Source organism: Chaetodon auriga, chromosome 7 (assembly GCF_051107435.1).
Source record: "Chaetodon auriga isolate fChaAug3 chromosome 7, fChaAug3.hap1, whole genome shotgun sequence".
Lineage (NCBI taxonomy): Eukaryota > Metazoa > Chordata > Actinopteri > Chaetodontiformes > Chaetodontidae > Chaetodon > Chaetodon auriga.
In genome coordinates this window covers 25,602,053-25,621,157 of record NC_135080.1, presented here as the reverse complement: position 1 = coordinate 25,621,157, position 19,105 = coordinate 25,602,053, and the positions used below count along the sequence as shown (strand labels likewise).

Here is a 19,105-nt window from a genome sequence, read left to right as displayed (position 1 = left end):
AGAGGAGGAACAGGAGGAGGAGGAGGAGGGCTGCTGGTGGCTGCAGGAGGAGGACGAGGGAGGAGAACGAAAAGAAAAAAGGAGGAGGATAAGAGGAGGAGGAGGAGGAGGAGGAGGAGAGGGCCGCTGGTCGCCGGGTTTCCATGTGACAAGGGGAAATATGAGGGACTTTGACAGGTCTTAAACGGTCTGGCGCCAAGGCCTCAGTCTAGCCGCTAAATATAGCCGGAGAGATGATGCAGAGAGATGGGAGGAGAAGATGGAGAGATAAAAGGAAGAAAGTAACAATGTCGAGGGGAGGAAGAAAATAACAATACTTGATTATAGACGAATATGGCGCAAAACTGTCCTGTTATGTTGTAATTAGAGCGTCTTTGGCCAGGATCGCTGACACGGGGGCCAAATCACCGGGACGGAAGACGCTGTTATGCACATTTTCACATCTGCAGCTGTAGCATACTGTATTGAGCGGACGGATCAAGGACACAGAGGCTTTGGCCAACTTCCTACTGCGTGGAAAGCGTCATGCAAGAAGTTAATTCACTTAAAATCCAATGGTGACTGACAGCTCTTTGTATCAAATATCTGAGTTTCAGCCTCCAAAGCTGCTTGTTTTGACTCCTTTTTGGGTATAAGATAATGCACCTTTTGTCCATATTATAAATTATCTGAACTATGATGTACAAGAAAATTGGAGGCCAAAACTTTTGAAGTTACTCCTCTTATTGGACATGTTTCCAACCTTCATTTTGCGCATTTTTGCAAGATCTTTTTACTCCATCCTACCTCCACATGCCCAACTGACACCTCTGACACACACCCATTCCAAAGAACAAGTCTAATGAGCATATTTACTGTCTGCTTTCATTAATCCTAAAGACACAGAATATGTAAATATATCAGCACAGTGCTCCTTCTATGCAGATCTACCAGCAGCTCGCAGCAATCCTCCCTCGACTTAATGACTTTTAAATCGCGCGTAATGGAAATTTCTGTACTGTTGAAGGCACAGAACAAATAAATGGTGACTAATTTGCACAAGCATTGTTGATACAATTATCCAGTTGAGTATTCCGGCAGAAAAACCGTTATCCACCTCCATATGTTGCTAATCTTTTTTTTCTCCCCACGAAAGCTGCTCGCATGCAGCCCCACAAACCGCCGCCGCTCCCACGGCGCTCCTACATCTCTGTCATTTCATAAATCTGAAGGTGCAGCATTCCAAACAAGTCAGCTGTCCGGCCAAATTATAGCAGATACACACCACACTATCACTCTGAAGAAAACTCTGAGCTATGTGCAAGACAATCTTGTTGATTTTACATTCTCATGTGAAGCTGATGCTCAAAGGCATTTATTTCCAACACCTGGCTGACTGAAAATCCGTTTTTTCACACTGACTTTGCTGTTGTTGCCAACTGTGTGAAACAGTCGATGCTCCAGGGACTTGTGTCTGATATAATGTGCTTCCTGGGCATGCACAAACTGTTTTGGCTTCATTCAGGTATAATTCGCTCTGGCTGTGTTGTGCTGTGGCTGCTCCTGTCCTGACTCTTGACGCAAAGCTGTATCAATGTGATGGAAGCCGAGCAACAAGTGTGTAACAGAGCGGAGATGTGCAAACATTTCATGCTCTTAAATCACATAACATGCTGTATCTGACACGCAGATGCTCGCTGCTGAACTTTCTGCACTTGCATTTTTGGGTCGCATTGAAGAATATTAAACCATTTTGTTTTGCACGTTCAGTCTCTTTAAAGCAGCATGACTTAATTTGATTGTTTTACAGCCTTAAAACGGCCGATTGGGTATTAGGAGAATTTAATGTATTAATAATAATGGTTTATAAATATTATTCAAGACATTTTTATGGCCAGTAAGAGTTGTGTATGCCTTTCAGCGGAAGCCACAGAGGAGCGGCTAAGTCCCAAGGGTTAAAAGGAAATGCGCAGTTGTCTCTGTGTCTCATTCAGAAGGATTATCACTTTTTGTTTCAGTTTTTGTCGAAGTGACGCTTGTGGCCCACATCACCGTCCTTTCTGCCCAGAGAAAGCAGCTGTTTATCCAAAAAGAAAAAAAAAAATCACATCTGACACCAAGTCATGACCGACGCAGAAAAAGTGGAGCGGAGGCGCAGATGAGGCTGCTGAGGGGGCCAGAGGGGCTCGCACATGCAGGACTTCAGGGTAAATATAAAGAGACAAGAGATTGTTCTTATTGTGGCGCATCAGCCGTCTGGCGCCGAGCGGCTCTTTAACAAACTGAGTCCAAGTTAATCAAGAGCTGCGGCGCTGGATTTATAAAGGAGCTCAGCAGAGCGGAGTGCAGGGCTGGTGGGGGCCACCGTGGCTCCCGGAGCCCCGCACTGTCCCTGGTTTGACAAAATACAACCTGTCGGAGATTACACGCTACCACGGCCTGCCCTCAGCTCTGAGACTGAGCACTAAATCATCTCATCGCTGCAACTGTTTGATGTGGCAATGCAAACGATACTCTACACAAAATCAGCACGACATGAAACAACAGGAATAATACAAGTGCACTGACAATAATGATATTTAGTCTCATTTAAAAATCAAAATATGCCCGAGAGGTTCCAAGAAAAGGAACTTTTTGCAACTTTATCCAAACAAGGAAGACTGATCGAAGTGAGCACTCACCGCTTTGCTTCTCCCTGATTTTTCTCTCAAAATTCATTCATCACCATTCATCTGGTTTCCTCTTTTTTCCTCCACGCAGCATCTGGGTTTGTCTTTTCCAGCCTTGTCTCTTTATTACGCTGCAGTGCTGCCGCTGCGGCTGCCGCTGCCTCCCCGTCAGCTCGATCAGGGAAACGCACAGATAAATGGCTCTCGCCTGGGGAAGCCGGGCTGTATGAGGCTGAAGTCAGCTAACACAGCCTGGGCTAATGTGAGGCAAATCCAGCCTAGGCGTCAAAGCGGCCGATATCATGGAATAATTACAAGTCTGTTATTATAGAGAGCGACCGAGAGAGAGCAGCTCTTGGAAATAAATCTCTCCGGAATGTAGAGCATGAGCTGCGAGTCGTGGATTTACTGTTGTGAGTTGTTCTAAAAGACAGTGGTAAACGTGGAGAGCTGGAGCTGTTCCTCTGTATTAAGGTGAGTATTAACACAGTGAGTCTGTGGACAGGTTGCTTTCTCCGGAGGCGACATTGTAAAAACGCAAGCCGAGAGAGGTGATGCCTCCACCGGCCAAGAACTGAGGGCTGACCCGGTGTTTGGCTTGGAAATGGGGGTGGGATTTCCCGATCTTTCCTGTCATTGGTTAATATTTTATTCTGTTGACATGTTTTCTTACTGCTAATGCTTCCGACACCTTCTTGCCCCCCTCCTCTTCGAGAGTCTGGCCGGAGCTGTCAGAACCACGCCTATAGGGGCCCACAATTGGTCCAGAAAGCGTAAAATCAGCAATCAAAGGGGCTTGGTTCATTAGTGTTGGGGATGGAGGCAGGAAGGACATGTGAGATAGTCACAGATCTGCAGTGAACGCGGCCACATCTCTCCAGTCAGTGTGGGATGACTGAAGCAGAGAAACTGCTTATTTCTCTGAGAGGTTCACAGCGCAGCCGGGCACTGCCTTCACAGCGCCGCTTCTACTGAAGGATTCGGCGGAGGAGCCAAAGGAAAAGTACATCAACAGCAACTCTGGGCTATTTTCTTCACCCTGATAACGCGCTGTGTGCTTGACAAGGCGCTGCGCTCCTCTGTACTGCTTTACAGAAATTAACTGCTGGCGAAGCGCGGACCTACACTGGCTCTAGTTTGGGGGGAAATACCAATAAAAACATCCATTATTTCATTTCGGTTTTTGTGGATGCACCGATGAGAGATCCAGTTTTTACAGGGACTGCAATGGCTTATCACCCTTTCCACGCACACCGGCCGACCGACTTCCCCATGTCCGCCTTCTTAGCGGCCGCGCAGCCTTCCTTCTTCCCTGCGCTCAGCCTGCCTCCCGGGGCGCTCACCAAGCCCATCGCGGACCACGGCCTGGCCGGGGCGGCGGAGGCTGGGCTCCACCCGGCCCTCAGCCACCATCAGGCGGCTCATCTCCGCAGCATGAAGAGCCTGGAGCCAGAGGAGGAAGTCGACGACGACCCTAAAGTTACACTGGAAGCCAAGGATCTTTGGGACCAGTTTCATAAACTCGGGACGGAGATGGTTATTACCAAGTCCGGAAGGTAAGAAATGCTCGGAACTGTAATTCCTCTTATGGATACACAGAGAAGACTTTATTGTAAATATAACAAACGGCAATTTGTCTGTATATATACAGAGAAAGAGTCAAGTTTCGAGCAGCCAAAAAGCCATTTATTCACGTAAACGGCAGCCTTTTCCTCAGGCCTTTGCTAGTCAGTATTTATTTCCCCACCGATTGTTAGCTTGCTCCACGACGAATAAAAATAAACAAGAAAACTAGAAAATACTACAAGAACATGTTATGTTTACCCCACATTATACACGAAATATATTGTTTTTAAATGGAGTTCCGGTCCTGTAAATCCGTATGTCTTTAGAGTTGTTTTGGCTTCATTTATCAACACAATTAGCTTAAATGAATAAAACGTTGATTTATTTTGAAATATTTAGGATATTTTTCCAGACTGATCAAGCTCCATATTGGGCATATTTTTTGGGAAAATGTGACCTGAGCTTTAATCAGGTTTTATCTCTCAAACTGCAGAGCTTCTGGATTTTATAAACAGGCTGTCACTTCAAAAAGCAGGGACGTGAAGTGGTGTGGTCATAAATATACTGCTCAGCTTTGTAGTGTAGGGCTTGGACAACACACACATACACACACGCAGGCGGACAGACACCACAGACGCGCACGCACACACACACACACACACGCATACACACACACATACTCCGGTTTTGCTGTCGCCTAATTGCGTGTAATATCTGACAATTACAATACTCGCCCTTGTCAAAGCGCTGTGTTTTTTCTGCGTCCCCGTCGCCTTCAATGCCTCTTTTGTAAGATTTGTTCAAGCTTTGGATGATAATCTGATGTTGTGTTTCGCTTGAATCACGGCGTGTTGACTCCATGTGTGTTTCTCTCTTCAGGAGGATGTTCCCTCCGTTCAAAGTGCGAATAAACGGGCTCGATAAAAAAGCCAAATACATCCTGCTGATGGACATCGTGGCGGCGGACGACTGCCGCTACAAGTTCCACAACTCCCGCTGGATGGTGGCGGGCAAGGCCGACCCGGAGATGCCCAAGAGGATGTATATCCACCCGGACAGCCCGGCCACCGGCGAGCAGTGGATGGCCAAGCCTGTTGCTTTCCATAAACTCAAGCTGACCAACAACATCTCAGACAAACACGGATTTGTAAGCATACACATTTTTTTTTTTCTCGAGTGAGCAGACATTTTTTCAGATTTACTAAGAGTTTGCTTTTGGAACACACAGGGCAGCGTGTTTTTAGTTGTTTTAAGATCAGATGAAATTTTTATGAAGCAGTGGGCAAAGTGGGAAGTTATAGCATCAAAACAATGAGAAGTAACAGACAGGAGAATAATAGAAAATAAATACAAAGTGAACACATAGCATGTGCTGAATTCAAACTGCTGCAGGGGAATTATGAAAGAGACAAAGACAAGAAAAAAAAGAGCTCTTTTGAGACAAAGAAAATACATTTAGAACATAGGTGCTAAAAGCAGAATAAATGCGCTTGAGGGTGCGTAAATTTATGCGGCTGAACGTCTTTACATCCAAAGTTGTTGACACTTGGTCGCCACTTGACTTCCCACTGCTGCTGGCATAGAGCTTATGTTTCCTCGCAGCTCTCCGGAATATTATCAGCCTGCGTTTCCTCCTCCCGCATCCACATATCCACAGCCAGGCCGGGCTCTGTGCAGCAGCGCGGGGCTGTAGACCATGTTTATCCTTGATTTCTAACCGAGGTTTTATTGGGAATAAAAAACAAACATCATATCTGAGCTGCATGTTTGCATGGCTGTGGGATTAAGTGGTGTATCATCAAATCGGGTCAGAGAGAAATGACGTGAAATGAGCTTGAATGGCGGAGCTGACTGACGTGTCTGATGTCCCCTCCAGCCTGGAACAAAACAGTACTGAAGTGTAGTGTAGGTGTGTGCTGTTATTTTGTATAATATCCATCTATAATGTTCTATAATGAAGTCTGGATGCTGCGGTGTCTGCATGTTTTACCTACAACATTTCCCCCATTTATTTACCATGTATTTCAGATTTTCTTACCGGTGCAATAATATGCAGGTAGAGTAAAAATAATGGGAGCAAATGATAAATGTCTCAGAAAGTGCGTCTGACTGGCAGGCACAGTGTGCTTCCGACTGGAAACAAATTCAACATTTACATGTCAGACTAAATTTGCAATCGGTTACAGGCAGGATTTTCTTTTAATACACAGGACGCCTTTACACATCTTTTTGCTGTTTATGTGTCATGTTTAAGTCGTAAAGTTAATGTCTTTTTATCTGGCATTAATATTTTATCCGAATATTCACAGCGTTTGATTGTCGCTTTCAATTTGTTTTACTGGCTTATTTTTTGAATTTTAAAAAACCCTTTTATATTAAAATGTAAGTGAAGTCTTTGTTGCTGTGTGTGTGAAAACAGACAGGCCCTCCGGCTGTAATTCCAAGCTCACAGCCTGTGAAGTGTCTGCTGGTACATTTGAAATGAATGAAAGAGTTGAAATGTGTAGTTTTTGTCTCGCTATAAACTGGGTCAAATCCATTTTTGCTGTGGTTCTGTACCCTCCTGACAACATGTGTGGCCTGGTCAGGTTTTTTCCCTTTGCCCCGCACTAATTACAGACACGTCTGCTCACACAGTAATTATACCAGCATTAATAACAATGCGCTGGATGATCCGCGTCAACACATTGTGTCTAGTGTCGACTTTTAATATGGAGGAAAAAATGAGAGAGAGAGGTGATGCACTGACGAGATATTCACTCCAAAGCTGTGCGTTTGTGTGTGTTGGTCCAGACAATCCTGAACTCCATGCACAAGTACCAGCCCAGGTTCCACATAGTGCGGGCCAACGACATCCTGAAGCTCCCCTACAGCACCTTCAGGACCTACGTCTTCCCGGAGACCGAGTTCGTGGCTGTGACAGCGTATCAGAACGACAAGGTGAGTCACCGTTCACACTCGACCAACTGCTCTAATATGGCTGCTATACTTTGCATAATAAATGTCCTATATGCATCCCATCCCCCACCACCAACCCCCGAAGACTTAATCTGATTTTGTAGGTCGCCTAATTTCCCTGCAGAGGACTCCCATGTCTCACTTGATTTTTTTAATTGCTGTTTTTGCCTGGACTTGTGGGCGTAGCAGACATTTCGGACTGCATTCAAATGTGCAGCCAAAGTGTTGTGTGCTGTGTGTTGTCTGCATTTCACGGCCTATAAACGGGCTCTTACCTTGACCACATGAATAAATGTGGAGAGTGTGTTGTGTTTTGTAGTGATGCTCCATCAAACATGACCCTTTTTTTTATTTAATTTTTTTTTATCTTCTCAAAAATGGCACTGGAAGCCTCTGGGTTTTTGGATTTAAGAAACTATTTGCCGATTTAAAAATCGTGCACATTTAAAGTGAGGTTTTGTACATGTGTGTATTTGATGGCATTATTATAAGCCCTTTCGCTGACTCTTTATCCTCCTCCACGAAGCTAATTGGCGCTTGTGTTCAGGGGGGGTCGGAGTGAGGGGGGTCTTGTTGTAAAAGTTTATGGCAAAGAGTCACCATCGATTAGAGGGCATTTAAAAGGCTGGTCAGCCTGCAGCCACAGTGGACAGATGCTGCAGGACACTCTCTCTGCTCAAATAGCAAACGCCTGCAGCGTCCTGTTGAAACGCCACTTAGGGCCTCCAGCAGCCTAGGAGCTCCTGCAGGAGCCACACAGGCCCTGACCGGCCCCGTGCCCGAGCGTGGAGCAGCACCGTCCTCCTCCACATCAGGACAGATCGTGAAGCAGCAGTGATCCAAACCGCATTATTAATTATTGATATGATAGTCATCTGTTCCAGTATTGCTCCCTCTGCCTTTTTTCTGGGGGAATGGAGGCTTGTGTGGCCCCATAGAGGAATATTTCGTGGCACAATTTTTCTCCTGGGGCCTATGAGAATAACGCCCCATCATTACGCTTTTATTAATAATGCAAATCCGAGGCTACCGTGGCTCCTGTCCAACACGCTGGTTTCCGCGTGTGTTAATCCAAACACGCTGCTGGCCCAAATACTGGCCAGGTACACGCTTCATGTTTTTGTTCTGGTTCCATTCCTCTAACATTTATTCTAACTTTGTATGTTTGACAGATAACGCAGCTGAAGATAGACAACAACCCTTTTGCCAAAGGATTCAGAGACACGGGGAACGGAAGGAGAGAGAAAAGGTATCTCACTGCCGCCTAATCCCCCCAAAAATGACCTGTACGTGTGTGAATTATTACTAATAGTAGTAGCAGTCTTTGCATTACTGTTATCAATATTATTGACAGGAAACAGCTGACCATGCCGTCGCTGCGGATGTATGAAGACCAGTGTAAGACGGACCGGGAGGGCGCGGACTCGGACGCCTCATCCAGTGAGGCTCCGGCCGGCAGGGACACCGTCCATTCCCCGCTGGGAGCAGGTTCCAGCCCGCTGAGGTTCAGCAGGCCCAGTCGAGGTGAGAAGCACTATCATTTATTTTGGGGCCCATATATTAGCTGGAATGAGTTTTAGCTATGGTGTGACATAATGGGATTGGCCTAAAGTCTCAAATCCAACAGCCATTAACTGTTGCAGAATAATCATTCAGAAATTTAGGATTTAAATGCAGACATTAAAAATGTGTAAAATTGGCTGAAATATGGTTGTGATTTGATGGAGGAAAATACCTATTAATCAAAATCAGTGATTGTCGAATATTCCAGAAATACATATTTTTGTTATTATTCTGAATTTACGGGACCTGTGTGATGACGTGAATTAAGGTGTATTTATGGTGCAGGAGCTGACAGCGTTTGACAGCTCATCACATCAACTTCTATATGTAGCGACGGTGTATGTGAGCTGTATAATCAGCCTGAACTGAATGAATGACTGCAGACGGTTATTATATTCACGTTGAAATATAAATGTTCTCATTGAGAATATACAGTGTGTAAAACTCCTGTTGGGGTTATAGACATTTGAGTTCCATTTATTTTTGAGGTAAATATTTTAAGTGTTATCTGGTTTTACTTTTTATTTGCTCTTATTAAGGTACATTTTTAAAATTAATTTAAAACAGTTTATTCAGGTTTAATGCACCCTGTTTCTTTAATTAAATTTAATGTGTGGATTTTTCTAATATATGCTTACTCAAAAGTTTTATACAGTTTGACAAATAATACATGGCTGTTAGATATAAATAAACACTGTAAATCTACATTTAAAATATGGGCCAGGTGTTGATTTTAAACATTAAAAGATTGAACATATGGTCGGAAACATGCAGGGTGGATTTTGAGAGTTAAATGCTCCCACCAGGCTTATGTTGCCTTTCTAGTGTGTGTGTAGGTTACTGGTGTGTTTTGTGATGGGTTGGGTAGAGGTGGGAGATAAATGGTTGGAACCCCTGCTTACACATCTTTTTCCCAATGTGATTCCTATGTTGTAGATGACAAAACATGCACTGACAGTGAGCAGGAGCTGGACCATCATGATGAGCTCTGCACTGGCTCCAACAGCCCGGCACCTGAACCCGTGTCCCCCTACAGCTCCAGGTGTGAGGAGCGTGTGAGGGACAGGCCCAGCACAGAAAAGAAGGATGACTCCATATTCAGTATAAGGAACCTAGAGAAGGACAAAGTGGAGAGCCGGTACAGGAAGGACACCACGGACGTGTCGACAAAGGACTCAGAGGCCGGAGGCATCAGTGCCAGTAAGGACGCCTTTTCCCCACTCATGGTCCAGACTGAGAGCCCCTCGCACTTCAGCCCGGGCCACTTACAAAGCCTGGCTCTGTCTGGCCTGCACAGTCAGCAGTTCTTTAACCCTCTGAACACCGGATCGCCGCTGTTGTTTCACCCCGGGCAGTTTGCCATGGCCCCTGGAGCCTTTTCTGCTATGGGCATGGGGCATCTATTGGCCTCTGTATCCGGAGCAAGTGGTTTGGAGAATGGTAGCCTCTCTGCCCAGGGCACAGGAGGAACCCCCAACCCCTTCCCCTTCCATCTGTCCCAGCACATGCTCGCCTCTCAGGTAAGGAAGGTCACCCAGTCAGAAAATGATTTACTTTGCCCGTACACCTGTAGCACTGAACTGACGTCAGCAGGACAGGAAAACTGGAGCTTTGTGTTGAGCGTAGACAGGATTAGGTGTCAAGTCTTACCTTCATAGGAACATAAGTGGTAATGTAACCCTCACCTTGCACAGTCCAGTCAGAGCTGTGTTTTATTTAGTGCTGATAATTAGCCTGATCAGTGAAGCAAGAATTCATGTATTTGCTGCATGAAAACATGTAGGACTTCTGTGAACGTCCTTGCGTTAACACGTGGATTTAATAATAAAAACAGTCATCGAATGAATGTTTCAAACATGCTATCAGGCTTCTGTGGCGTAAACTATTTGTAATAAGAGTCGCAGACTCATAGAATTAAAACATTTGTTGTGTTTGTATCAGATCCATCCTATACTTTCATAGAATTCTGTTTGAAGAAAAGAGATTGTTTGGCTGCTGTTTGTGTGTTGGAAAAATATATCACTATTTGATTGTTTGACCACTTGACCAGAAATAATGGTGTGTTCAGCTGTGACCTCAAGTCTTTCCTCTTTCATATTCCAGGGCATCCCCATGCCTCCATTTGGAGGACTTTTCCCATATCCTTACACCTACATGGCGGCAGCTGCGGCGGCGGCCTCAGCCTCAGCCCTCCCAGCTACCAGCAGCTCCAGCCCGCTCTCTAGGAACCCCTTCCTGAGCTCATCCCGGCCTCGGCTCCGTTTCAACCCCTACCAGCTCCCAGTGTCGCTGCCTCAGAGCACCAGCCTGCTCACAACCAGCCTGCAGGGCAGCCTCAACCCAGGCTCTGAATCCTCCAAACCAGGCAGCAGGGAGGCCAGCCCAGCCCCAGAGCACCACAGCAACCATAAGACGGGTGGGTCAAGTGGGAGGACCGGATCTCCCAAAACCTCCATGAAGGACTCGGTGAATGAGCTACAGAGCATCCAGAGACTGGTCAGCGGCCTGGAGGGCCAGAGAGAACCCTCTCCGACTGCAGACTCTCCTAAGTGATGAAGACTGTCAGTCTGAGATGAAGACTTACCAGAGGACTATAAGTGCATATGTCCTGTACAGCACATTATGGAGACTGGGACGAGACCGATATGGGTCAGTAAAGGCCGATGACTGGTATTTTTCAGAACAAAGCTGCAGATAGAAATTTAGTCCATATAATAAAATTTAAGCTTTTTAAGTTCACAAGTATTGAGGCTTTCGTCCAGTGCTGACCTGTTAGGAAGGATGGAAAGGCCGTCAGTCAACATTTTGACCTCCGTCAGGCGGCAAAACTCTCCCCTGAATCCCGGCGTTTTAGGGTTAGCGATTCCTGAAGGCAGGTATACCCTCATAGACACTCTGGGATACATTTCTACATTGATAAAATAAAAAAATATATATAAAACTAACAAATAAGTAAATGTAGAAAATATACAAGAAAATATACATGGGAACACTTTTTAGACAGGGAAACACAAAAATGATGAGAAGATAATATAAAGAAAAATGTGACCACTTCATTTCAAGGATGATCAGTTCCACTATAAAAACATAATCAAACTTCATCATTTCCATGATATCAGAGGTGGACCACACCAGGCCAGTATCGGCCCCATATATCGGTCTGGCCTGCTCGAGGGCCTGCAGCGCCACAGACTGAGCGGCGCACAGTGGAAAGTGTGTGTTGAGTTTGGTTAACTTGAAGCATTTGAGCATCCAGGCCCGGTTTGTAAACACCGAGCTGAGCCCTGAACAGGAGCCTCATCACGCCGACAGGCAGGTCTCAAGCTGCATCCAAAAACCTTTTCCAGGCCTGATTATTTCAAGAGGCATGGAAGGTGAACGTTCCCTCTGCAACAGAGAGAAGGAACCGCGAATCATTTCATGCCAGAAAAATTCTCTCGGAGCTATTTATGTAATTAAAGATAAAACAAATTTCTGTAAATAAAGCTAAGATCCAAGAATATGCAATTGGTATTAATTTATTCAAGGCTGTATATTAGCGTGTATATATTTCGAATTTAACTCGTTGCTTTTTTTTTTTTTTTTCTCCTCATCCTTTCCCCCATTTTACATGAACATATACTGTACATGAAAGCTATTTAGCGCTTGTTGGTTTGAAAAACTGTGTATGAAGCATTGCTGATTTTTAGAAGACGTGTGTGCCATGTTTTAGTCTGCATCCACCGACAAATACAGAGGAACAGAGAGAGAGAGAGCTCCACATGGATTCAAAAACACCTCAGGTTATTTCACTCCAGCCAGGAGACGTTCAAAGCAATTCCTCCTATGGGCGCATCATTCTTATCTATTCATAAGTATATTTAAAAATGAAAGTATCTTGTTTATGCTGGTTGTCCGGGTTTCTTTTTTTTTTTTTTTTTTTTTTTTTGTCTCACAATTTCAATAAAAAATCGTTGTGCTGAAATCTTGCAAGCGCATCATTATTATTATTATAAGTATTTTTACTTTTTATTGTTGTTATTATCATCTAATAAGAGCAAAACAGCGAATTTAGACATTATTTTATAGATTATTTTGAATGAAGTCGTCCATGCTTTTATACACACAGCTACACACACACACACACACACACACACACACACGTGGCAGGAGCGCCCTCTTTCGGTCAAGTATTGAACAGGAAACGGGGCAGGAACTGCATGTGATTGGTTGAATTTGATAAGAAAATGTTATCGGGTTTAATTCGTGTTATTAAAACTACATTTAAATAAGATGGGGAAAATTGTTTGTATAATTTGTTCATGGAAATTTTGCAGAGAAGCCACAGCTGTGAATGTTAAATTGTATGTGATCATGTTAGGAATTAGTTTGACCAGTGGAATAAGAAACAGGCTCTTTGCTTGATATTATTTCTCTGTTGTTTTTACCAGTTGTGCAGCAGTAGAAGCAGCAGTAGTAGTAATACCAGCGGGATGTCTATGAATTGTTATTTCTGTTAAATCGGGTCTGTCTCCTGCACGCACCGCCGTCCGGGTCTATTTTGAGCAGGTCCTCAGTCACCGTCAATCAGCATTTCCTTCAGTATTGTGTACCCGGCTGTATTTTTAGAAAGAGTCGAGTAATGTAAGTATTTATAGGAAGAGCTTTCTGTGCTGCTCACACACATCCTCTGCAGCCTGAGACCCTTCAGCTGCTCCCTGTTAACGCAGCAGGCAGGTTATCAGGTCCCGCTCCTACACTGTGGAACACAGATCCGCATTTAACGTGGTTTGATACCAACAATTTTATTTAATAAGCTAAACAGCCCGTGTCACGTGTTCAGGGGTGAAACATGAAGTACAGCACCGGACGAGTTTTATTAACTCCAATTGAATTGTTGTAGATTTTTCTTTTGTGTTTAAAGCGTTTATCGTCAGTGTTTGGCTCTAATCACCAATGTCAAAATATGAACCGCTGTGTGTGTGTGTGTGTGTGTGTGTGTGTGTGTGTGTGTGTGTGTGTGTGCTGCGGCATGTGTTGGAGCATGATGCTGCCGCACTGTGTGTGTGACTGTGTATGTGTGTCTCGGTTTAAAGGGTTAAGCAGGGGGAGTTTAGGGCAGCAGACAGCCTTTTGTCCAGGACCCGGCGCCTGTCGCCTGCCTGCCGGCCACAGCCTCCACACCGCCCCGCTTCCTAATTAGAGAGCCCCCCCGCCCCCTCCCCTTCTTCATTTTCTTTTCTTTCTGCAGCGATAATCACAAAACTCTCATTCTATTACGGGGCCATTGTTGCCACTCTGTTATCTTCAATTAACAGAGAGGGCGACTCGACCTCGCACTCTGAGAGACAAAAAGTATTTGTCTAAATCAATCAGTCAATGAGTGATCAATAGGCTCCTGTGGAGGCCCTGTGGATCATAACTAATGACTGGTGACGGCGTGGGGTAAAAAGGCCAAGATTATTCACAACTTTGTTCAATGATCAGTGTAGGCCTACAGTATGTTGTTATTTAAGCTTTTGTAGGCCAAGAGAAGAAGGTAGGCAGATCATGTCAGCACAGAAGACAAACAGCACCTTTCCTGCTTTTGACTGTGTGAAGCCTAAACAACATGACAGAAGGCTGGCCCACACTTGCTGACTTCTCCTTATCTCCAGGACTGGAGGAGATATTTCAGAGTCTGGTGGGATCCAGCCTCACATCAGCCAGCATGCCTCATGATACACACATGTGCGTATTCTACAGCCTTCAACCTTTATATTTGTTATCTTTTTATTTCGAATTATTGCTGTGATAAATTTGCCAGAAACTGCAGTATGGGCTCAGTATCAGGTTCAGGGTTTTAGGGTTATAAATTCATAAGGTAATAAGGTATGAAATGTAGTGGTGGAAACTAACCAAGTACATTTATTTGACTACGTCTTAAGCAAACTTCTGTGGTACATTTTGAACTATTTTTTTTTAGCATGCTTTTTACTCTAGTAACATTTGATTGTCTCCAAAAATGCAATGCTATTGTATGAAATAAAATACCCGAGAGTGTGTCAGTTAAAACAACAGTAACAAGTTGACCAGTTACAACATTAAACAGCTGCATACACAATGCATCTGTAGAAATAAACTAGAAATATATAATAATCTCACAGTGTGTCAAAGTTTTCACACTTTGACGGCCCAATCTTTCTTACAGAATGAATCCTTTTATTGTGAACATTTTGCTGGCAATAAATAACTAATACTTCAAATGTTTCTCAAAGAAATTTTACAAAGAGTTTTTGCTCCTGTCACTTCAAAAAGACTTGGATGCTGCTTCCACTCCACATGAAATTATTGATATGTAAATGCTTAAAATACATTTTGACTCAACAACAGCAATAGTGGCAAATGCTTTGTTTATTTATTTCAAATAAAATAAGCCTAATTCAAGGGGGAAAATAGATTAATATGTGAACCTAAGATTATTTTTTTATATTTTAATTTTTTGAAATGATACATGCTGCTTACATGAACCTGTTGATTTTTTGTGATTTGTGGGTTTCCTCATGAGATGATAATGAAGTGATATGATGGGATAGGCTGTACCAGGATCTCACTCTGTCCTGCCACTGCTGATGACCCTCAGAAACCTCCCTCTGATCCCTGTAGACGCTGATTGATTTGGATATTTGAAGGCTGAGAGTGATGTTTTTTTAATTGTAAAGCAGCTAGAAGCCAGTATTTTATGTCAACATCATAGAATATTAAAATCTGAATTCTTTAATCCTTGTCAAGCAGCAAAACAAGTCTACAATACTGTACTATGCTATACTGTGTCTAATTACATAAGATCAAAGTTGCAACAAACTGACTGGTTGCTCTCTGTTTGTGAATGAAAGGCTAGTATCGGTGCAGTATATCGGTGCAATGTTGCTGGGAAGCAGCCCAGAAACCTGTATAGTGTCTACAGAGTGTGTATTGTTATGCTGCAGGTCTGTAGGCTGCTCTCTGCTACTGACAGTGCAGGCGGCCTATTGGCTGTTTTGCTCAGGTGCAGCTATTACACTGGTCCCAAGTGGAGCAGGAGGGTCCAATCACAGGCTACTTTTCCCCGTAGGGAGGAGGGAAAAAACTTACAGTCTCTCATCTCATTGCAACACTTCCATCAGCCAATATCTCTGTCACACACGCAAAGACAGAAAATACAAATGCAAAGTCTTATTTTATTCAGGATTTCACCAAAAAAAAGTGAGATGTGCTGAAGGGAAACATGCAGATTGCTTTGAATGAACTCCAATCATCAGTGCAAAGATCCATGAAAAACACCTAATAAACACACCTATAAAACGCACTTATAATGGAGCACAGGCAGATCAAACGGGCCGCCGGAGCTGTAAATTCAACACGTATGTATGTATGTCTAGAATGAAGGAGGGAAACAATGTGCTAACCATGCAATAATCAGAAAAGATGAGTAAAATTTACCATAAAATACCATGTGGACAAAGTTTGCCTTTGACAAATGTCTGCTATTGAGTACATTATCTGGACATTGTCATATTCACCCATACACCCGTCAGTTAGTCCTGATAGTTCAAAGCAGACAACAGGACACATGTTAAAGTCATGACTGAGTGTGCATGTGTGTTCAGGAGTCCTACTTTTTGGATAGTGAACTGTGGTAGCAGAGCATGCTGGCCTGTCGCCCCCTCCTGGACACTGAAGAAGGAGTGGAGAGACCCACAGCCTCTACCTAAAGGAGTGCAGATCTGACAACATTTCACTATTGTTTTTCTGATATTTCACAGTTCCACTGCAAACCTTTGACTTTCATTCCCTTAAAGTGAAGTTTGCCTACTTATGTTGTGTCTTTGATGTCTTTTCCATTTTGCAGACACCAGTATCTTAGAAATGATGCAAACACAAGGCCATTTACCATACATATGGATAGTTTGGATTAACCTCTTTCCAGGACCTAAACTTTAAAAAAAAAAAAAAAAAAAACTAATTTATTCTGTGTCTTTGCTTATTTCAATCATGGACAATAGGGATCAGATCCTGTCCCAGAATGCACTGTGTAAGGCCCTGGACAGGTTAACAGCCAATACTCTTGAAAATGCTTTTCTCCTATTATTTTTACACATTTTACATATTTGATAAACTCATATCAGAGATATACAATCTATTTTTAAAGTGGTTAAATAAATACATTTCAGTGTAGACTGATTATGTCTCTCTGTGTCCAAACACTACATGGTAACAACTCAACCAGTGCTGCTTCCAAAACAAACAGCCACTAGGTGGCATGCTTAGTTATTTTACAAGTATCATCATTGCGTCATCAAATGCTGCATAATGAATTGCATGGCTACAGCATGTATTAAAGGAGAACCAACAACAGCAAACAGGTCTACAGTCATAAAGTGTGAGGATCTGCCATATGAAATGTAAAAAGTCAGGAATGAATATTTTAGACATTGAAATTAATACATAAATCAATTTAGACTGGAAATTTAACAAAAGTCATATAAAATTATTTTGATTGATATATTAATATGAGATCAATAGTCACTATGATGTCAATTAAGTCATACGTTTAAAAAAGAAAATGCACAGTTTCAGTCACCTGGAGGAATGTGTGGGTGAGATTCTGTATATGTGTGTGAGGATTTGTTTCCCTCAACAGATTCTAAGACCATCTGATACTCCTCATTTAGAACTCATACAAATCCAAACTATAAAACATGCTCATATGAAACGAAAACATATCTGACAGAGAGTAAACTTGTAAATGGGCTTTGGGCTCAGATATTTTTGTCAAACTAATGTTAAAAGAGCTAATGTCCTTTCTGTTTGGCTTAGATTTTTCTTGTCATAGCAACCAATGTGTTTAATTTAGAAAGTTTCAAGAAGGAAATACACATGTAGAAAGAAGCTTCCATCAAAGACAGAAAACCAGCTGATCAAAGAAAACACACATCCAAAAGTACCCAAAGTGCAGAGAAAGTTTCCAAAGTACATTGTTAACACTAAAAGTGGAAAGCTTTTGCACTGTTGCAGACTGTTCGCAGGTGTAAACAAGAATGTGCTACCAGAGAGCCACATAACAGATTCATGTAATAGCGCATGCAACAGGTTGGTAAGCTCAATCGTGCATAAAACCTAGTCAAACATGGTGGTGGAAACATTGAGGTGTGGGGATGTTTTGCCTATTGTGGGGTTAGTGACTTTCACAGGCCAAAGACAAGTGCCAGCCTCTTCAGCGTAGGAGTGTAATATCTTGTAGTACAGAGTTGTGTGGAAGATGATTCATTTGATCCTAAACACACTGTACATCAAAGCTCTGCCAGGCCTGTTCATTTCCAAGAAAGAGCAACGAGTCCTGAGCTGCACGGCTTTCCATTGCAGAACTCAACTCCAGTCAGCCTCTTTACGAAGGGTTGAAAAGGGGGGAAAAGAGCTCTGTAGTGTGGGCTCTTTTAGAATTGATGCCAAGTGGAGCGCAAGCAGGCAGAGATTAAAAGTAGGGCTTTGAGTGAATACTAACAAACTTTTTTTTTCTAATGTTAGTCAAAAATTATGTAATCCTGTTGGAGAAAAACCATTTGACCAAAGATATTTTTGCTTTTTCTTCAGCTGACATGCTAGATGGCTTCGGCTTTTGAACCCCGCTGTACGAGTGCCTATTAGCACGCACTCTTGGTTATTCCATAGCATACATTACAGCTTGATATGGAATAAATATAACATGCACGAGCTTTATGTAAAGAATATGTGTCATGGCACATCCTCCTATGACCTGCCGCTCTGGAGACAAATTACAAACTGAAAGATGTTGAACGGGAAAGCCATAAATCAGAGCAAAGCCAAACACTGCGGAGCAGCTAATGAAGTGGCTAGAGAGGGCTAGCTGGTCGACCTCCATCTTGTCACTCATTACTGCCAAAGGAAATAACGGAGGCCCGCATGGAGACGGATGCCTTTCACTATCCTAGATCAAACAGCAGCGAGCCTGCACTGCCGCTCTTCAAGCCCAAATAACAAACACGGTACGAGTCTGTTGCACATCCAGGCAACCTGTGTGAAAGTGGGCTTTTGATCATGGCCAAGTCCCCGAGGTTGTGTTTAAAGAGGACAGCAGGAGGAACTATGTGGGATCTGTGCGCCTGACCCCGGAGAAATCATTTGCTCTGATGGCACTAAGAGACCTGGCCTCTACACACTGAGCTGACATGGAGATGAACACAGGAGATTAGCAAAGACTAACAGCCTCTGCCATGATGAACAGACGCCGGGGCCGAGTCAAGACAGGGAGACTAAACCCGCCATCTCTTCTAAAAACATACAACCCCCCAACACTTGTCCAAGCTCAGACACATGTAAAATACACCCACGACTGCTTAGATAAACTCCTG

The 19,105-nt window shown here is 43.5% G+C and overlaps 1 protein-coding gene across 1 annotated transcript; it reads left to right on the top strand.

Annotated features, from left to right (window-relative positions):
* The first annotated feature begins 2,659 nt into the window (after window positions 1-2,659).
* tbx2b (T-box transcription factor 2b) lies at window positions 2,660-12,652 on the top strand. Its single transcript, XM_076735901.1, has 7 exons — window positions 2,660-4,204; window positions 5,094-5,361; window positions 7,008-7,154; window positions 8,345-8,421; window positions 8,527-8,696; window positions 9,672-10,255; window positions 10,839-12,652. Exons 1-7 carry the CDS (start codon window positions 3,846-3,848, stop codon window positions 11,286-11,288), a joined length of 2,055 nt encoding a protein of 684 aa, XP_076592016.1. The 5' UTR covers window positions 2,660-3,845; the 3' UTR covers window positions 11,289-12,652.
* The last annotated feature ends 6,453 nt before the right edge of the window (window positions 12,653-19,105 follow it).